Source organism: Sebastes umbrosus, chromosome 2 (genome assembly GCF_015220745.1).
Source record: "Sebastes umbrosus isolate fSebUmb1 chromosome 2, fSebUmb1.pri, whole genome shotgun sequence".
Classification (NCBI taxonomy): Eukaryota; Metazoa; Chordata; class Actinopteri; order Perciformes; family Sebastidae; genus Sebastes; species Sebastes umbrosus.
In genome coordinates this window covers 16,421,831-16,440,345 of record NC_051270.1, presented here as the reverse complement: position 1 = coordinate 16,440,345, position 18,515 = coordinate 16,421,831, and the positions used below count along the sequence as shown (strand labels likewise).

At 40.4% G+C, this 18,515-nt stretch overlaps 1 protein-coding gene across 1 annotated transcript in view; it reads right to left on the bottom strand.

Annotated features, from left to right (window-relative positions):
• ush2a (Usher syndrome 2A (autosomal recessive, mild)) overlaps positions 1–18,515 on the bottom strand; it is a 239,883-nt gene continuing 221,368 nt past the window's right edge. Inside the window, 18 exon segments of the mRNA XM_037752115.1 lie at positions 1–525; positions 816–1,016; positions 2,644–2,709; positions 4,394–4,481; positions 4,714–4,855; positions 5,133–5,216; positions 6,482–6,658; positions 6,796–6,894; positions 7,103–7,221; positions 7,356–7,456; positions 7,458–7,502; positions 8,389–8,481; positions 8,649–8,855; positions 14,193–14,523; positions 16,312–16,481; positions 16,600–16,881; positions 17,585–17,954; positions 18,080–18,441. Of these exon segments, the coding sequence (XP_037608043.1) occupies positions 436–525; positions 816–1,016; positions 2,644–2,709; positions 4,394–4,481; positions 4,714–4,855; positions 5,133–5,216; positions 6,482–6,658; positions 6,796–6,894; positions 7,103–7,221; positions 7,356–7,456; positions 7,458–7,502; positions 8,389–8,481; positions 8,649–8,855; positions 14,193–14,523; positions 16,312–16,481; positions 16,600–16,881; positions 17,585–17,954; positions 18,080–18,441 (3,027 nt within the window). The 3' untranslated portion in view covers positions 1–435.

Sequence of the window (18,515 nt, the reverse complement as noted above, 5' to 3'; positions counted from 1 at the left end):
AATCAGAGGATTTAGACTTTTTTTCCCCTTAAAAATTACTCAAACCGATTAATCGATTATCAAAATAGTTGGCGATTCATTTAATAGTTGATAACTAATCGATTAATCGTTGCAGCTCTAGTTTTAATATAGTCTGAAAACAACCATTATTATCCTCTTCCCCTCAGGTCTTTGGATCTGAACATCATTAAAAAATTATTAACACTGTACCAGTGTATTTTCGACATGATCAAAATGACTTGAAAAGTAATTTATGGTCGTCAATGTTGAACAATATTTCTTTTACAGTACTAAATCAAATTTCAAGCATTGTAAATTGTCTAAATAACTTTTAGGATCTCCATCAACACAGAATACCAGATATGTATGTTTTACAGTATTCGTTTGAAACTAGGTCTGTACTGCGACTGTGATACCTGATTAGACGCCGGGATCTTAAAGATGAGTGTCGGTGAACATGGTTTGTTCCTTTTTCCCAGATCTTAAGGCCTTGATGGCGTCCACAAACTGATCTTCCTCCACATACTGAAAGAGAACACATGAGGTCACAATTAGGTCTGAAGTATTTAAAAAGCCATGTCTTTTGGTATCTTTGGACAGAATATCTTTGACAGAAGAGTTGAAGAGGGTCTTTCACTTTACTCAACTGCCAATTTCCCACAAATTATTTATTTCCTAGACCCTCCCAAATGACTTCTTGACCTTAAAGTAAATGCACCTGGTATTCCTGTTACTATAAAATAAAGTCTTTAATTACTGCACTTTAACAGTCATTTTAACATACTAATTTAACATAAACATATTTACGTCCTCACCAGTCCAGAATCATGTCCCAGTGGGTTGTCCCAGCTTCCTTCCTCCATCATCAGTGACTTCCTGTCAATCAGCTGACTGACGCTGCGGTGCAGGGAATGCTGGGAGTAGGCCTGACTGAGGTCTGTCTGGCTGGGGACCCGCAGGACCGACATGGGGTTGAACCGGGAGCTGCTGCCGACTATCTTTGTGTCTGTCAGACCCTAAAAAATAGATTTCTTTTAGTCAGATAGTGATTTAAAAGACCACAGTACAATCATTTATACTTTAAATTACTGCAAATCAGTTTTCAATGCATGCTGTAGTTTTTAATTTGATTAAGATGATGTTCACTGTTATGGATTACACTGCCTTACTAATATAACTCACCTGACTCTGCAAAAATGTTTTTCATGTTACTGAAATAAATGGAAACCAATGGCAGCTAGGAAAAACTGCACTGTACTCTGAAGTAGTAGTGTAAGGGATACATAATATTATCTGAGGTGCATGTGATAAAACAAGCAAAAACATGTTCCTTTGACTGCAACTCTACCAAAGAAGAGGTTCTACAACTTAAAACAAGTAAGGAACAAAAGAAGTTAAACATTTTCATCCAATAAGTATGCTGTTTCAAAGCTCAAATGCAGCCTGAGTGTGCTCTGGATATAATTGTTGTACATCAACTAAATCTAGGAAACATGGAGGTAAATATATTCTTGATTCTGTTGGAAAATATGTATTTGAGATGTAAATAATGTATGCCACTTATTTATGTATATTAGCTGTCATTGCCATAATGTCAACAATCAACTGTGGACATCATTCAGTAAGAATCAGCCCTTTGGATAGTACAGGAGGGGGATCATCATACAGGAGAGGGGCTGAGTGAAATGTCTTTTTTATTTATGTGTTCAAGACTCAACAAAAACACAGCAGACACACACAAAACCAATTTTGCTTGAACCACAAAACAAAGTACAGAGTTTTCATTTGCAGGTGAAGAGTAGTATGAACTCTGGCTTCATGGTTGCTGTTGTAAAATTTTGGATATATCAGATGATTTTATTTGTTGCATATACAAAGTGTACTTAAAGGTCCAGTGTGTAGGATCTGGAGGTATCTAGCGGTGAGGTTACAGACTGCAAGCAGCCGAAGCCTCTCCCGTGTGCCAAACGTGTTGGAAAAATACGGTGGTCGACACGAAAACGTGAATTGTCATCTCTAGAGCCCGTTGTTGTAAGAGTAGAGTAGGTCATTTGGAGCAGAGCCAGTGCGAGTGTGTGTGTGTACGTGGGTGTGTGAGTGGTGAAGCAAGAGAGAGAGAAAGCGGCAGCAATGGGAGCAAGTAACACTATCGACTCTGGTCTAAGCTGTTCTGTGCTGCTGTAGAAACATGGCGGAGCAACATGGCGGACTCCGTGAAGAGGACCCTAACCCTATGTAGATATGAAGGGCTCATTCTAAGGTAACGAAAACACGATTCATATTTTCAGGTGATTATACACTAAAGAAAACATATTTAGATCCCCCTAATTGTTACACACTGTTCCTTTAAGGACAAACTGACAGACTGTACAACATGTTTTACCTTTATAATAATTCATCTTATTACACACACACACACACACACACACACACACACACACACAAAGCATGCGTACACAAACAGAACAGACATGCGTAGGAAAATACCCACACAAAGTCACAATCCCGTACCTCAGTGTACACAGTGTAGCTTTTAAGTATAACGTTGCGGATCTCAACACAGTCTGCTACAGTGTCAAACTGCAGGGGGACAATAAAATAAACATTTAGGGATTTGACAGTAAATATAGAAAATAGTCTTACTGTGGGACGGTCAGGGAGCAGCACAGAGCTGGAGTGATGTTTAGAGCACAACTCAGGACAGGACCTCTGGGAGACAGAGAGACAGAGAGAGGATGGAGGAAGTAGTATAGGAAGGAGGGGAGTCACAGAAGACAGATATAAAAAAAAAAAAAACATAGATCAAGAAAGATTGACAGAATAAAAAAGAGCAAAAAATATATATTTTAAAGTATTATGTGGAGAAAATTAAATAGAGGAGTGGTAAGACTGGAATGGAACGGGGAAAAAAGAAAACTTTAGAAAGTAAATGAATGAATCAACCAGAGGTTAAAGGTGGATAATGATGTTTGAGTAGCAGTGTTATTGGTAGTTATTGGGTGTTTTGAGAGATAGAGAGGGATGATGTATCTACTTGGAAGTAACTGAATTATATTAGATAAAATGTTCCTATTTCTAAAATGCTTTTTTTTATAGGCATGACAGAGTTTGATTTATGTAAAAACCTCAAGCAAATCAAAAATTTACTTCCAGGGGTTTTTACTGTTGTTTCTGTTATGCAACTCCTTGTTTGCAAAAGATTTAACAAGGGCAAACAAACGTGTAAGGGCAATGTTAAAACTGAACCAGTTTTAACATTGCCCTCACGCAACATCATTTCTATTGTAAGAGCAGCTTTCCAGTAACAGTTGTTGTTTCAGCTCCCTCTGCTGGAACAAAGGTATGCTGTGCGTTCCAATACCCATACTACCCTACTACCTAGTATGGTAAAAAGAAAAAGATTCAGTATGTAGAACCACTGGCGTATTCCTATCTACAAGGCTATTCTTGATCTGCTTCCATCTAACCTACGGACCTAAATCCTTCAAAAGTCCGCTCACAGGACTTAATCCTATTAACTGTCCCTAAAGTCCGTACTGAATGAGGAAAAAGGGCATTCAAGTATGCTACTCCTTCTTCTTGGAATCAGTTACAAAATGACCTGAAACTTCAAGAGCTGGTCTCACTGAATGTTTTAAAAGTGCTTCTAAATGACTTGGAAACAAGCACATCAGGCTGTAGATGTTTTGAATGCTGATGATTGTTTTTTTCGATACCTTATGATTCTGTAATTTGCTCTTTGTCTTCGTTTTCAAATATTATGTTTCTTTTATGTCTGCAACCATTTAACTGTGCTGCTGCCTATCTTGGCCAGGACACTCTTGGAAAAGAGATTTTTAATCCTGCTTAAATAAAAAAAAAAAAATCCCAATACATAGTGTGTCAAATGCAGTATGCCAAAAATACCAGGATGTCCTACTACATCAGTCCTACTCACATTTTGCAGTATGCAAGCCAGAAGCAGATATATGAACAAGAGGGTCAAAGTTCAAGGCAAAATGTTATGATGAAGTAGTATTTCCAAATCGTATTCATACTGCATGCAACAGTACGTACTTTGTAAGGGCAGCTGAGGTATGTACTAAAAGTAAAAAGGAAGAGCAAGGAAGTGTGATTTGGAACGCAGCCTCAGACACAGCTGCTCTTGCAAAGACACGTTTTCTAAAATGTGTACAATCTGCAGAAAGAAGACTGTTGATTCAGTAAAAAAACAACAGAAATAATTATGAACCAGTCTTGCTTCCCCCTCCGTTTTATCTCACCTAACTTTTCTTCTGCTTTTCCCTCTTTGTAAACCTGACTACCTCTCTCTGTCTCTCTTACTGTCCTCTGTCCTTTCAACCATCTCGTCATTCTCGTTCACAGAGCGCCTCGTTTCTCTGCTTCCCCTCACCATGTACGTCTCTCCTCCAGCCTTCCTGGTCTTCTGGAGCATAACCAGCGGGGGGCGCTCTCTGGCTGATGGATTCTTCCTCAGGGCTCTAGAGGGGACAACAAAAAATCATTCACACCCTTTTGTTGTTGTTCTTCTTCGGAAAAAACTGTCTGTGTTGTGGTTTGTAAACACAAGTTATTCTCAGTTTTATGTATTTGTGCAGTTAAATATTAATTATTTAATATTAAGTGCAGAGTACCTAAGGAGAAGAAATGCTATTCTATTCAATTCTATTTGTGCTGTAAAACTTTTTCATGCTGCATATTACGTCAGAATACCTCTGTAGCACTAGGCCCAGCAGTATGGCTAGCAGAAATAGACCCAGCAGGGCTAACAACAAGATGAACCACAGCTCAGAGTAAACTGGTGTTGCTGACATGCTGACGCCCTCTTGACCAGCGTCTTCAGGCTCAAGAGGACCTGCAGAGAGAGAAATAAATAAGTTACTAAATAAACTATACTTTTTGTGTATTTCTTGTATTTATTAACTCTGCTTACGTATTATACTGCATATGATTTGACAACATTCTTAATATACAATAAAGTTTCACTGAATTGAAAAGAGGAAGACGAGACGAGACAGATACAAACAGTGATTTCTGAGTCGCTGAGGAATATTCAGATTCAGGTTTGATTTTTTTCTTGGACTGATTCCAGCAGTGTTTGTGTGTGTGTGTGTGTGTGTGTGTTACAGTACCTATGCCTGTGGCTGGGCTATATCTGATGGTGGGAGTACTGGCGCTGCCACTGTTGGTAGTACAAGTCACCTGAAATGAAAGAGCTGAGAGCAGAGGGAGAGAGGAAGAGACGGAGCAAAAGAAAACATTTTAGGTTAAAATGCAGTGATGTAGGGTTGACTCTGAATCAGGCTGTTAGCATTCTGTGAAGCTGCTTCTATACACAATATGAAAACAGATTGGTTGAGATACATTTGTGCATTAATACAAAGGCATCTAGTCCTTGTGCTTAAATGTATGTTACAATTCTAATGCTACTGTGATGTCCATATCAAATAAAGTAAACTAGATAAACTAAAACGTCCTTTGGACAGGAATGGAGAAAACATACTTTGTTGGTTCCAATTTGAAGGAAAATTACTCTTTACAGTCAAACTTTCACTGGATGATTTTCCTAATTCTGTCATAACGACTCCCAGTTCTCTGAAATACTCTCTTCACTCAGCTCATCCCCTCAATCAAAGGCTCGTCCTCATAATCAACCTGACAACCAATCAAATTTATAGACTCAACTTTCAACTAGAATTAGTGCCTTGGGGGTGGTATGCGTCCACCAGCCAGTCAAGTTGTAGTTTACATGTCTGTCCAAAATGTCATCACTTCATCATTTTATCCTTTTAGACATTTGTGTGAAATTGTAATAATTAGCATATGAATTCTTGAGTTATGGCCAAAAACGTGTTTTGTGAGGTCACAGTGACCTTTGACCACCAAAATCTAATCAGTTCAAGTGGATGTTTGTTCCAAATTTGAAGAAATTTGCTCAACGCGTTTCTGAGATATTGCGTTCTAATGGATGGACAACCCGAAAAAAAAAAATGCTTCTGGCCACAGCTGTCGCCGTTGTGGAGGCATAAAAACACTTAAATATGATAAAGGTTCATCATATCAGTAGCTTAGTGCCCATTATTGTTATAAGGCCCATGCACCAGTCAGGTAAGGCAAATCAATTTCATATTTTATCCTTTAACAGTAACCGTACCAATGCGAAAGAACTGTTATAAGTTAACCAATCCTGTTAAACAAAGTTAGGCTTAGCGGCTTCAGAGTCGTATTAAGTATATTTTTATCAATTCATTAATTTTTGCATTCCTATATTCAGCAGCAGCCTAAGAACACATCAAATTTGATTTTGATGGAGTACACTGCCTGCCAAAGTGTGTATTTCTGCTGTATTGTAAGTACGTAGAGGTAGACATTCCTCCTAAAAGTGTGTATTTATCTATGTTACCACCTGGTATAAATTTGTAAGTGGATATGTATTGGTGTGTGTGTGTGTGTGTGTGTCTGTGTGTGTGTGTGCTCTCACTTTTCTGTGAGGTGCGTGGGATGTGGAGATCGCTGTAGAAGCCGGTGTAGACCCTCAGCTGGCTCTCTGTCACACTATACTCCTTCAGGTACCCGTTGAGGGAGAAGGACCCCGTCCAGTCCAGCCAAATAACTGTCAGGTTGCTGCCAACTGAGAAAGGAGACACATACTGGGGGGCTGGAGGAAGGGAGGGAGAGAGAGAGAGAAAGACAGAGAGAGGGAGAGAGGAAGGGACAAACGAGACTTTTGATGTATTTTTATGTTTCTTATGACTGGTTAGCTGGGAGATTTGAGGAGTTGGATCCATGTGTTACCTTCGCTGAGTGTGGTAACAGTAGTCCAGTTGGAGGCAGTGCTGCCCATGTTGTTGAAGCAGGCAGCTCTCAGCTGATAGGTGGAGTACGGCTGGAGACCTGCACAGATGAGTTCGGCTTATCAATGGGTCACTCACTACTGGGAATTGGGTTTATACTTTTAAAAAAAAATTATTATTGTGGTCATTATTCCTCTTTCTTATTCCAGTTTTGGTACTCATGCAAATATAATGTTTACTGTAAAGCTTGTCAGTACATCTGAGAGTTATTATGGATGTTAAAATATCTTGACATGACATAACCACACCTGTCACATTGTAGCTCCGCCTTTTGCCAAAGAAACAGATTTGTATCGGTTCTTCAACGCAAGGGAGGGGTACAGGCTGGGGGGGCTGCGGGCAAGGTGATCTGAGATGTAGCTCACAGCTGGAAAAAGAGAGAAACAGATTATGGTATGTGCGTCTGTTCATGTAGTCTGTCTCACTCATTAATGAAATCTGTTTCCTACAGTATGTTGAAAATACACTGAACAATGTGCACTTTTTATGTTTTCTACTCACCTCTCAATGACTCCATTAGGTGCCAGAGGCTCGTCCCATTCCAGCTGAACAGAGCGGGAGGTCAGGGTGACGGGGCGAGGAGGAGGCTGGTGGGCTGGGGGGGGCAGCCAGGGTGCGGAGCTCACTCAGTGGACCCTGGCTACAGCACTGTCAAATGTTCAAAACCCACAGTTCAAAGAATTCATAGAAACAACTATATACACATCACAATTAGGGTTGTAATGGTATGAGATTTTCACGGTACGATAACCATCAAAGAAAAAAATCATGGTTTCGTGGTATCACGGTATTACACTATTATTATTATTATTATTATTAGTAGTAGTAGTATCAGTTACAATGACACTTGAAGGAATGAGAGCAGAATTATAAACCTGATAAAAAAATAGCATGCAACTGCAATATATTATATAACTAAAGTTTGTTAGTTTACATGATAGCAGCACTATAGCATGTAATTAACTACTAAATGAAAAATAACATCAGCTGTGAGCTTTTAAAATAATATCCTACGATTATTAACAAGTAACATATATTGTAGTTGTGCAACAGAGCTCATTTTACTATCCATAAATATGTTAAATCGCTAAATTTGTACTAGTTCTAGAGCTGCAACAATTAATTGATTAGTTGTCAAATATTTAGATACTGATTAATCGGTTTGAGTAATTCTTTAAGAATTTTTTTTTAAATTCTCTGATTCCAGCTTCTTAAATGTGAATATTTTCTGGTTTCTTTACTCCTCTATGACAGTAAACTGAATATATTTGAGTTGTAAACAAAACAAAACATTTGAGGACGTCTTCTTGGGCTTTGGGAAACACTGATAAACATTTTTCACAATCTTCTGACATTTAACAGACCAAACAACTTATCGTTTAATCAAGAAAAAAATTGACATTGTAATCCACAATGAAAAAATATCATTAGTTGCAGCCCTAACTAGTTCAATGACCAGATAAGAACCAGACTGAATCTGTGATTTCACTTTCATGACAAAGTGTAGCTGTTACGTACTAGTACATTTTATTACCTGATAACAGGTGCAGGCTTCTACTCCTACCCAGTACTGGGTGTAAGGACGTAAACCATGGAGTGTCTGCTGATGGGATGTACCCTCTGAGAGCTACAGGAAGGGGAAAGAGTGAGGTTGAGATATGTTTGGGTGGTCATATAATTGAGAAGCTAAGAGGAAGGTTGGAGTTATAGAAAAGGGAGAACCGCAGAGGAAAACAGTAAAGAAATCCAACTGAGAAACTTGTGTATTGTTAAATGCAGTCATATATGCTTTACCAGAGTGTGGTTGTCGTGGTTCACTGAGAACAATCTGTAAAGGCTGACAATCCCGTTGGGTCGGGCTGGAGGACGGATGTCCACTACTGCTGAAGTTGCTGAAACACGCAGGAAAATAGGTGTGCCTACGCCCTCGGGTGGGGCAGGTCCTGTTCTTCCATTGGCCCACGGACTGGCAGAACGACCGGCCGAATTCACTGCACACACCTGTCGGTCAAAACCACACATTAGGCAATAATATGACGACATTGAATTCACATATACAACTGACGGTGAATAATTGAAAAGAGGAAACATCTGAGACAGAGTGAGAGCCAGACATGAACTTTTTGTCTCCCGTCATTAGGATTTTAGATGCATTTTATTAACTCTTAATGGTGAAAGCTTCTCTTAATTACCCAGAATCCACCAGACAACCAAAAGGATATAAGTCAATTCATGGGACCATCCATCAAAACTACCATCAGCAGTCAGAGCAAAACCTTTTCAACATGCAACCCAACACTAACATATCTGCATGACAATTACTTTTCACCTTCATCAAGGAGTTATTCACACACACACATGCACACACACACACGCGCGCGCGCGCGCACACACACACACACACACACACACACACACACACACACACACACACACACACACACACACACACACACACACACACACACACACACACACACACACACACACACACACAGTAATCTTATTTGTGTGCTTGTGTTGGGTATAATTAGAGGGTGTACACAGCACAGGGTCAGGCAGGGTGGAGATTTGCATGTGTAAGTCATCTGTAGCCTGTCAGAAGTAGTGCAGAAGGCAGATGGATGGGTCTGAGCTTTACTGTTGAAAGTGTGTGTCCATGTGTGTGTGTGTGTGTGTGTGACGTGTTGTTTGTAGCTGCGATGGCGAGTTTTGCGCGTGTATGCTTGTGCATGCAAGTGTGTTAAGAGTTGAATTAACCTCAATAATAGTCAATTAGGCTGTGATCAATCAGACTGATTGATCTAAGTGACAGCACAGATGGACTGAGATGGGAGAGGGGAAAGAAGAATGGAAGATGGAGAGAGACTGGGAATGAGGAGGAGGAGGAGGACAGGAGGAAGGGTGGACAAGGCGCAGAGAGAGGAAGAAATTTTGAGCTGTGCCGTTTTATAATTTCGTGGCTTCAAATGTACCTGCTTGGATAGTGATAGGTTTAGTTTTCGCAGGTAAGATGGTTTTTCTCTCAGTATTTGTAGCAGTATCTGTATCTAGATATGAGTAACTGAATGCAGCTTTTATAGTCACTTATTAAAATCACTTCACACAAACATTTTAGTGTCTAATCCATTAAACTCAAAAAGGGACAGACACATCTGCCCTTGAAGGCTTATTTGGAGTATTGTGTATTCACATTTGTGACTTGACTAGTTTCCTCTCAGAGAAACCGTCCACTGGCCCATGAAACTGTCTGTTAAAGGGGATGAGAGGAACTGATGTGATTGACCATTTTGTGGCCCACACCAACTTCACCAGCTCATACAGCACAGTTCCTGCTAATAATGTATTCATCAGAGATGAGTTTATTTTTTAGGAACCCTTAATACAATTCTTTGTCTGTATTATGTATTTTTTTATTTAAAAAAAAAATCAAACATATTTAATAGGCTTCTTTTCGACAAATTCAATGTTTTCTTCTCCCTGACACTTGGCCATTGTTCAATTAGCTCTCTGGTTGTTTTAACTACATACTTTTGTAATGCAGGATGAGGCTGTTCAGCAGAGAGGGAAGGCTCTGTGAATATGGCTCGTGTTCAGGTCTTCACTGTTCCCTTATCCTGTGAGATTTTTTAAAGTTTACATCTTAAATAATAATCCAAACTTTAAAAATAACACTTTCATTTAGTTTTTCTTCACAAAAATGAATGAAATGCTGAGATATAGGCCAACTGTATATTTAAAAAGTTGTCTTACAACCCTTAAACTCAAGAAGGCCTCACAACCCCTGTGAAGCTTTGGCGACCCCTAGTGGGAGTGGGGACCACCAGGTTGGGAACCAGTGGTGTAGGTTGTGTTAGCTATGGAGTGCTGGTCAGAAGAAGAAATACAAATCAGGTTGTCTTGCTTGATGACAGCATTGATTCTTCTTTGGGGCTGGATTTTAAAACTCCAGAGTTATTATGGCTGAAATAATGTTCTCCTCCATCTCAATGCCTGCAACTGCAACAGCTAAATCAGTCCAATCATTCAAACAAACGTCTTTTACCTGGTAGAGATGCTGGGCTGTATGTCACTTGCCAATGCTGTGTGTTGCAAGAGTTGAGGCAAAAGCTGATCAACTTGATGCACTGTTATTGTACGGAAAATGGCCTAAAGCAGCAGCTGAGTTCACGACCAGTGTACAATGTCTTATAGGTGCATTCTACGAGTGTAGGTGAGCTCAAAAGGTGCAGTTCAGGGAAAGGATTTGTCTAAGATCAACAAGCGTGGAAGATCAATCAAAATGTAATGATACCGAAAATTGAGACTGCAACTAAACTTCAACTGAGAGAATTTTGGATATCGGTTACTCATAACATTAAAACAGAAGTCATTACTGAAAATTAAATCTAAAAAGGAATAAGAAATGAGATCATAAAAATTAAGATTTCCGAAAAAAAACCCTTTTAAAAGTAAAAAGAGTGCAATCACAAATGGCATGTGTGAATTTTTTCCAGTGTTTATTTATTAACAGCCTTTTGGGCCATTGTCGTGCAGTGGAGGAAGTAAGAGGAATGGTGGGAGAGAAGGCAGGAAGAAGAATAAAAGAAAGGACCAGAGCCTGTGTGGAGAAGTGAGAAGGATGGGTGGAATGATGGAGGAAGAGGGAACGTTAGGTAAAGGGCACGCTGTCACCCTGATAGGGAAAAGGCCAAAGAGAAGCGTGCAGTTAACGGCTGTGAGAGATGCACCCCCTGTGTTTGTGTGTATAGTAGGCATGAGACAACTAAAAAGATGAATACATACATTTGTTTGGCATTAAAGCTATGCTCATTATACTGTTGCTTTTAAGTCTTTAACAAAATAATGGCTGCACTATATTTTGATTTTAACTTCTGAGGAAAACTTGCCATTTGCTAAATATGTCACATTTACATCAGAGAGATGTCAATTAATAAAAATTGTGCCAGCTTATAAATAAATAATATATAGCATGATATGAATAGCACATAGGGGGGGATGTTACGTAATAGCATGTTATGTAATTATGTCAACAATGTCTTGATTATACCTTTTATTGTTAACTTGTGATCAACAAGCTATTGTTGTATTGTAATCACATTTGCAGCACCATATTAATGGAACAGAGTTTTTTCAGAAAGGATATAACATGTCTGAAGAAAAAGTGCATTAGCGTCAGGTGAATGAAAAGCTTTCTACTACATACGTATGCAGTTTCTACACAGGAACTTGTGGCTTTACTTGTTGCTTAAAAGAGTTTCAATTAAATTAGCTCCTCCTGCCATCATATAACATTATAAGTGCAGCAATGAAATGTTTCTACCCAGCAACAACCATGTTCTTCCCCTAGCAGCAACACAGTTAAAGCCTCGACATGACGCAAAGCTTTTGGGCTTGATTAAGAAGTTTGTGCCACATAGACAGAACAGAGAGAAAAAGTTCAAAACTAAAGTCAGTCCAGATCACCTTGCCCTTGATCCAGTGCTAAAAGGTAGAACTCATCTCGTCGTCCTTATATCATCTACAGACTTTTTACTGCTTTCTCTCATCTCTTGTCCTCTCTTCTCCTATTGGGCCGCGATTTGGCTTATTAGACACAAAATAAAAAATATACCCCGTTAGCTGCCATGGCAGCAAATGAGCCGCCATGGCAACAAACGACTTCAGGAAGCTACCTCCCAGTATTTCAGCGTTTTTATTGGCCGGTTGGACTGCGGACTCGATACGAGCGCTCTGATAGGCCGACGGAGCTACTTGGCGGGTGCATCTACTTGGGGTGAAGGGGCTAAGTTGTGTGAAAGTGGGCAGTAATTAAAACCAAGCATAAAGCTGTCAATAGGAGCTTATGACCCAGTGTAATTAGCCTAATATGATTTCTCTCTCTGCACTGTGGTGTGCTAAACTGAACTGACTTATCGTCCTTGTGTACGCCTGAAACACAGAGAGGAAGGATGAGAGCCAGGGAGCTACAGAGACAGATTAACAGCTAAATAAAAACAAAGACAGACAGGTGGGTAGGTAAGAGGATAGGCCGATAGATAGACAGAGGAAATATAAATTATTGCTTGAAAATTGGGAGAAATGACATGATGAATAACATCATATAAATATCGAAAAATGTATACAGCTTCTTCGCTTCTCTGTGTCGGACACACACACACACACACACACAGATGTTTACATGCACACACAAACAAGTACTACTGTGTTCATGGACATCACACACACACACCATCACCTTGTCCACGTACCCCGATCCCCCACTGACAAATCCTCAGGGGACGTGTAGCGGTCACCATTAAAAGGTCTTTCCAATACAAGCTCTGTTACCAAGGGGGCTAACAGTTAATTCGATTGGCTGGCTGGTAATCAGGAAGTGGGGTGCTCTGAGGGCCCAGTGATTAATGGCTCTGTTGCCCGCCCGTCATCTCCCAAAGCTCCTCCCTCCCTCCCTCCTCCTGTCATAAATTAGGACCCTCGTAAATAAAGACGGCACCACAATCAGGCAAACTCAATCAATTACACAGGTTCTCTGGCCTCCGCCTGTATGTCTGACAGGCAGGAATGCTAATGTTATTGTTGCCTCCAAAGGACTAGCCTGTCAATTAGCGTAGCAACGCACAGCACAACAGCATGAATATGGACCCCACCATTAAACACCTGTCTGATTACTTGTGTGTGTTAGTGTGTGTGTATGTCCATGTATGTTTGGTGACATGTATGGATAAACCATATCAGTTGAGGTGCGTGATCTGTGTGTCTGACTGGACTTTTGGAAAACATTTCATTGTGACAACATCTGGCCACATCTTTTAATGTGACGCTCAACTCCGAAAGAGTCTCACACACCACAATAAAACATTTAAACTGTTTCTACATTCACTGCAGAGGACAAGAAGTTATCATATTTCACTATATGCAGAACCCATTTGCACTTTTAGTGTTGATTGTTATTATTTTCTGTTAATCTACAGGTTTAGCATTTCAATTATTATCTCCTTTAAAAAATACATCTATTCTGTTACGTCTGTTTTTCAAAATAAATAATAACTTGTTCAAAACACATGCCAACTTGTTCAAGCTCTGCGTTAATTTTGATTTATTCTTTCTTATACAAATAAGAAAGACAGTTAAAAAACCTCAAGAATGTCTCATAAAGGTCAAAGTGCAGTGCTGCTCAGTTTTAGTGACCATAGAAGGATTGGTTTCCATTTCCTCTCAGATCTGGATAAATATTGGTTCAGTCAGTTGAAGTTTACCAGGACTAACCAGTTAGTATTTACGGTAATTCTGCTTTTCTAAACAAACAGACAAATATAAATACACGGAGCATTGTACCTGGTACTGGTATACAGTATACGGCCGGAGTGCTTCATCTTTGCAAGTAGTAGAGGCATTCCTGTAGACAAGTGTTGCTGCATCACGCCTGTGGATATCAGTGGTATGGTCCAGTCTGCGATACACCTCGTAGTGAAGGACTCTACCATTTGGTTGAGCTGGAGGGGACCAGGTGAGTAGAAAGGTGGTCTGTAGGCCGGTGTGTGTGTCAGGCTGAAGGTCTAACAGTGGCGCTGTTTGTCCAGCTGGGGGAGCCTCAAGAGTGAGTATAGATGACCAGTCACTGGAGGAGCAGCCCAGCGCCGTGCAAGCCTCCACCCTCACTTCATACCTACACACACACACATATAGGAACATGCTTTTAGATGCAGTATCTAGTGATGTTTCTGTGATGTGTAAGAGACCATTGTGGGAAAGAAACACACATAACTTAAATGCTTTAAAATACATCAAAACATTTTGGGCAACAATAGACTGTGATGCCAGTGTACTTCGAGTACAGCTTGCGCAAGATTTAAATCTGGAAAACATCTACCGTCAATCAGCTAAATATCTTACAAATCAGCAAACTATTTGGAGTGTTTAGATCATGGAGTGATTTTGTGTCTTGTAAAGTTTGTCGACAGCATTTAAATTAGGGGCTAAAAAGTACAAAAAATGCATAATTAAACATAATCACATGAGTCAGATGTATGCAGAAATATATTTAGGTGGACAGTAAAAGAGTTTTTGACAACACTTCCAGAAGGTAAATCACGTTTTTTCCCAGTTTCAAACCATCAAAAACAGAATTACAGCCCAGAGAGTGGAGCAGTCGCCCAATCAAAAATCACACAATTAACAGCATGTTTGAAATTATTATCTGTCTCAACTATCTACTATGTCCATTGAGCTTTAGCAGACTACAACAAGACAACCAACATTATAACTAATGTGGAAGCAAGCACTGTTAATTTTTTTGGAGAGAGAAAGCAATGAAGGAAATGATAGAGAGGAGTGAGGGGGAGAAAAAAAGAGTGAAGGTGATGAAGATGAGCTGAATGGATAGAAGGTCATCAGAGAGAGGGGGAGCGATCTTTAGATGATAAGGCTGATGAGCTTTTATTATCTGAATCCTATCACCACATTCACAATCACACATTCAAGCACACTGGTGACACACACAACGGTACATATTATGCACCCTCACACACAGACATACACACGTATACAGTCTTTGGTGTACACTGCTGTCTTTTTCTGTCTCTGTTTAGTGTTAACAATGTCCTTCTGACAGCTTGTTTGAGAGGTTGTTTTTCACCAAATTAAGATATTTGCATTTTGACAGGTGCATTAGTACTCTGATTTATTACACAGGCTTCAGAAACAGCATTTGACTTATTTCATAAGCGTGAGTGTTTCCTGACAGAAGACTTTACTGGGGCAAAACAGCAGAGTATAAATTGCACAATGATGTTGTGCATCTTTTTTTATCTTTGCAAGATTATTTTTTCATGTGGAAGTAAATTATACAAGCCAGTGAGAGATGATGCAAATAGTTTTTGAGGCGGATCTTTCTTTTTATTTGCTCTGATGTTGAAATGTGTCATACTTGTGAGAAGAGATTTGGAAACAATATAAAACCATACTGGTTTTACTGTCTTTCCTGCTCTTTTAAAACCGAATAACACATTAATTATATTTTGAAAGATGCATTGATTGACTATTTTTAAGAAAATTAAGGTTATTAATTGATTGAAATGAGAATGAAGTGAACCTAGCTCTGGTATTAACTGTACATCAGTCCCTGAGTTGAGGACTAAAGAGTCTACCGGAGTATTTTTTTTTGTTACCAAGAGATGGCACTCTGTTCCCTTCTTATCTGGTATTCATCCCCATATTTTCCTTCATTACAGCACTTACTACACATGGGAAGATGAAACTGTGTTGTTCAGCTTTTTTCTTCACCGTTTTAGACAATGCAGTTTAATGAAAATATAAAATCTTCAACCTTCAGCTTTGTAATAAAGATAAAAAAGCCTACATATTCTTCCTACTTTACGTAAACCATAGATTACATCCATAAACTGCTGCATAAAAACCTAGAAGTTAAGTGTGGTGGAGGTTTGCTTTGACTGACCTGTGGTAAGGAGCCAGCTCACGCAGAGTGGTGTGTCGGTCAGAGAAGTCACCGTCCTCAGGAGTGAACACAGTGCTGGTGATGCTGAGCTGGACTGGATCTCTTTGATACACAGTGTACCTCACAATGTCTCCATTAGGACGGGCTGGAGCACTCCAATCTACTCTCAACTGGAAGAAGACAAACAACAAACAGAATAAAAGTTTTAAACAACACTTTAAAGACAGTAGAAAGATAGACCTCAGCATTAGTGATGTCAAGCTGTTACTGAATAGATGGATGACTCACCTGGCTTGGTCCCAGAGGCGTCAGTGTGGGAAGACCGACACCAGAAGGAGCTGATGGGTGAGTCTTTGCTGTGGCCGCCGCACTGCTCACTGCCCCTTTGCTGTTGTTGGCCCTGACAACGTAGCTGTATTCCACGCTTGGCAACAGTGTGAAGTCGTGGTAATGGATCTCTGAGCCAACATATATAACTTCACCATCTCTGCGGAGTTCATACCCTGTGATGATGCCATTAGGGTGCTCTGGTGGTCTCCAGCTAACCTCCACTGATTCTGGGCCCGAGACCTTCAAAGGAAAAGGTCAAAGGTCACATTAAACAGAGCTACAAGTAGCATAAAGGTGGGTTTATGGTTGGCGTAGTGAAGCTGGCGCAAGATGCGTGCGCCATAAAATTACGTCATCATGGCTTTCGCAAGTTGTTGCGGCGCTTGGTCGTGCACCTCTGAATTTTTGTAACTACTGTATGTGCCCACTGCGCACGCTGCACTTTTCATTTTAACATGGACGCCTTCCCGAGGGAAGACTGGCTGAGCTGGTTCGCCTGTACAGACATCTCTACAACTGTTCATTGAAAGACCACAGGGACAGTCACATGTAATTAAATATTTGGAAAGAAATAGGCAACACACTGGGGAGAAAAGAGGCTTTTTGCCGCTGTCTGTGAAAGAATATGACAGATCGCTTTGGCGCATACTGGAACCAACAACGCGCTGAGTATAAACACCTCTGTGCATGCTCGTAGTATGCGCGCCATCTACTGAGGCCCGTGCCATGGTGTTGAGCGTGAGTATAAACAAAGCTTAACAAAACCTAAAACTCAATAAATCTCACCCAAATAATAATAATCAAATTATAATTAAAAAAAAAACAATGTATATGCTCTGAATCACATGTAAGAATTCAAATAAATGTTTAATTATCCACAGATTTAGGTATTGCACTCCTAGCAACAGAGGTTTCACTGGAAGTCTAAAATAAACAAACACACCTTAAGAGTCGGAGCAGGCAGGCCAGTGGGAGGAGCCTCCCCAGTCATCGTGGACATTGTGGCGCTGGCGGAGCACCCACCGCTGGTACAAGCGAAAAGGACCAGATGATATGACGTGTGCGGCAGCAGATCTGACAACACTGTATTTAGGTCTCTCCCACGATAAGCTTCTTCGTTGTTCAGTTTCAGCACGTATTGAGTCACCTCTCCATTCTGTGTCAGTGGTTTACTCCAGGAAATGTTGATACTATTGGACGTGATGCTGCCCGCTGTGGGAGCCTCCACTGTGGCAGGTGGAGCCTCTAGAGTTGTGATGTTTGTATGAGGGCTGGTGATGCATCCCTCAGACGTGCAGGCTATGATGGAGTAGCTGTAGAAAAGAATAGAATAGAATGAAAGTTTAATCAGCTCTATCAAAAAAATATGAATTTGTTTGTGGTTATTTGGAGTCCCCACAAGGAACAACACAATAGTATGAGTAAAGGCAAGCAATACCTATATGTTGAAAAAGGCAGGAGGTCTTCGTTTGTGTAGTTGAGGACAGTAGGGTCAAAACTAAATGAGAAACTGACATTGTTTCTCTGAATCCTGTAGGACTGAAGTATCCCGTTGGGCTCCAAAGGAGGACTCCAGGAAACCAACACCTCACTGGGCTGGCCTTGGAGGTGACTCACTGTTGGGGGAGCTAGACCACGAGGAGGGGCCTGTCTGGTTGTCACAGTTACCCAAGGGCTGCTGGTGTGTCCAGCAGGGTTGTGAGTCCGAACACTGAACTCGTACTGTGTCCAGGGACGCAGACCAGTGACTGTATACGAGAAGGTGTCTGCATGTTGTGGGGATGATTCTCTGAACAGCACCTGTTGGAGACAGTTGATGATGTTGTACGGTAGGAACACAATTTTATTTGATAACTCCCATTTACATGGATATT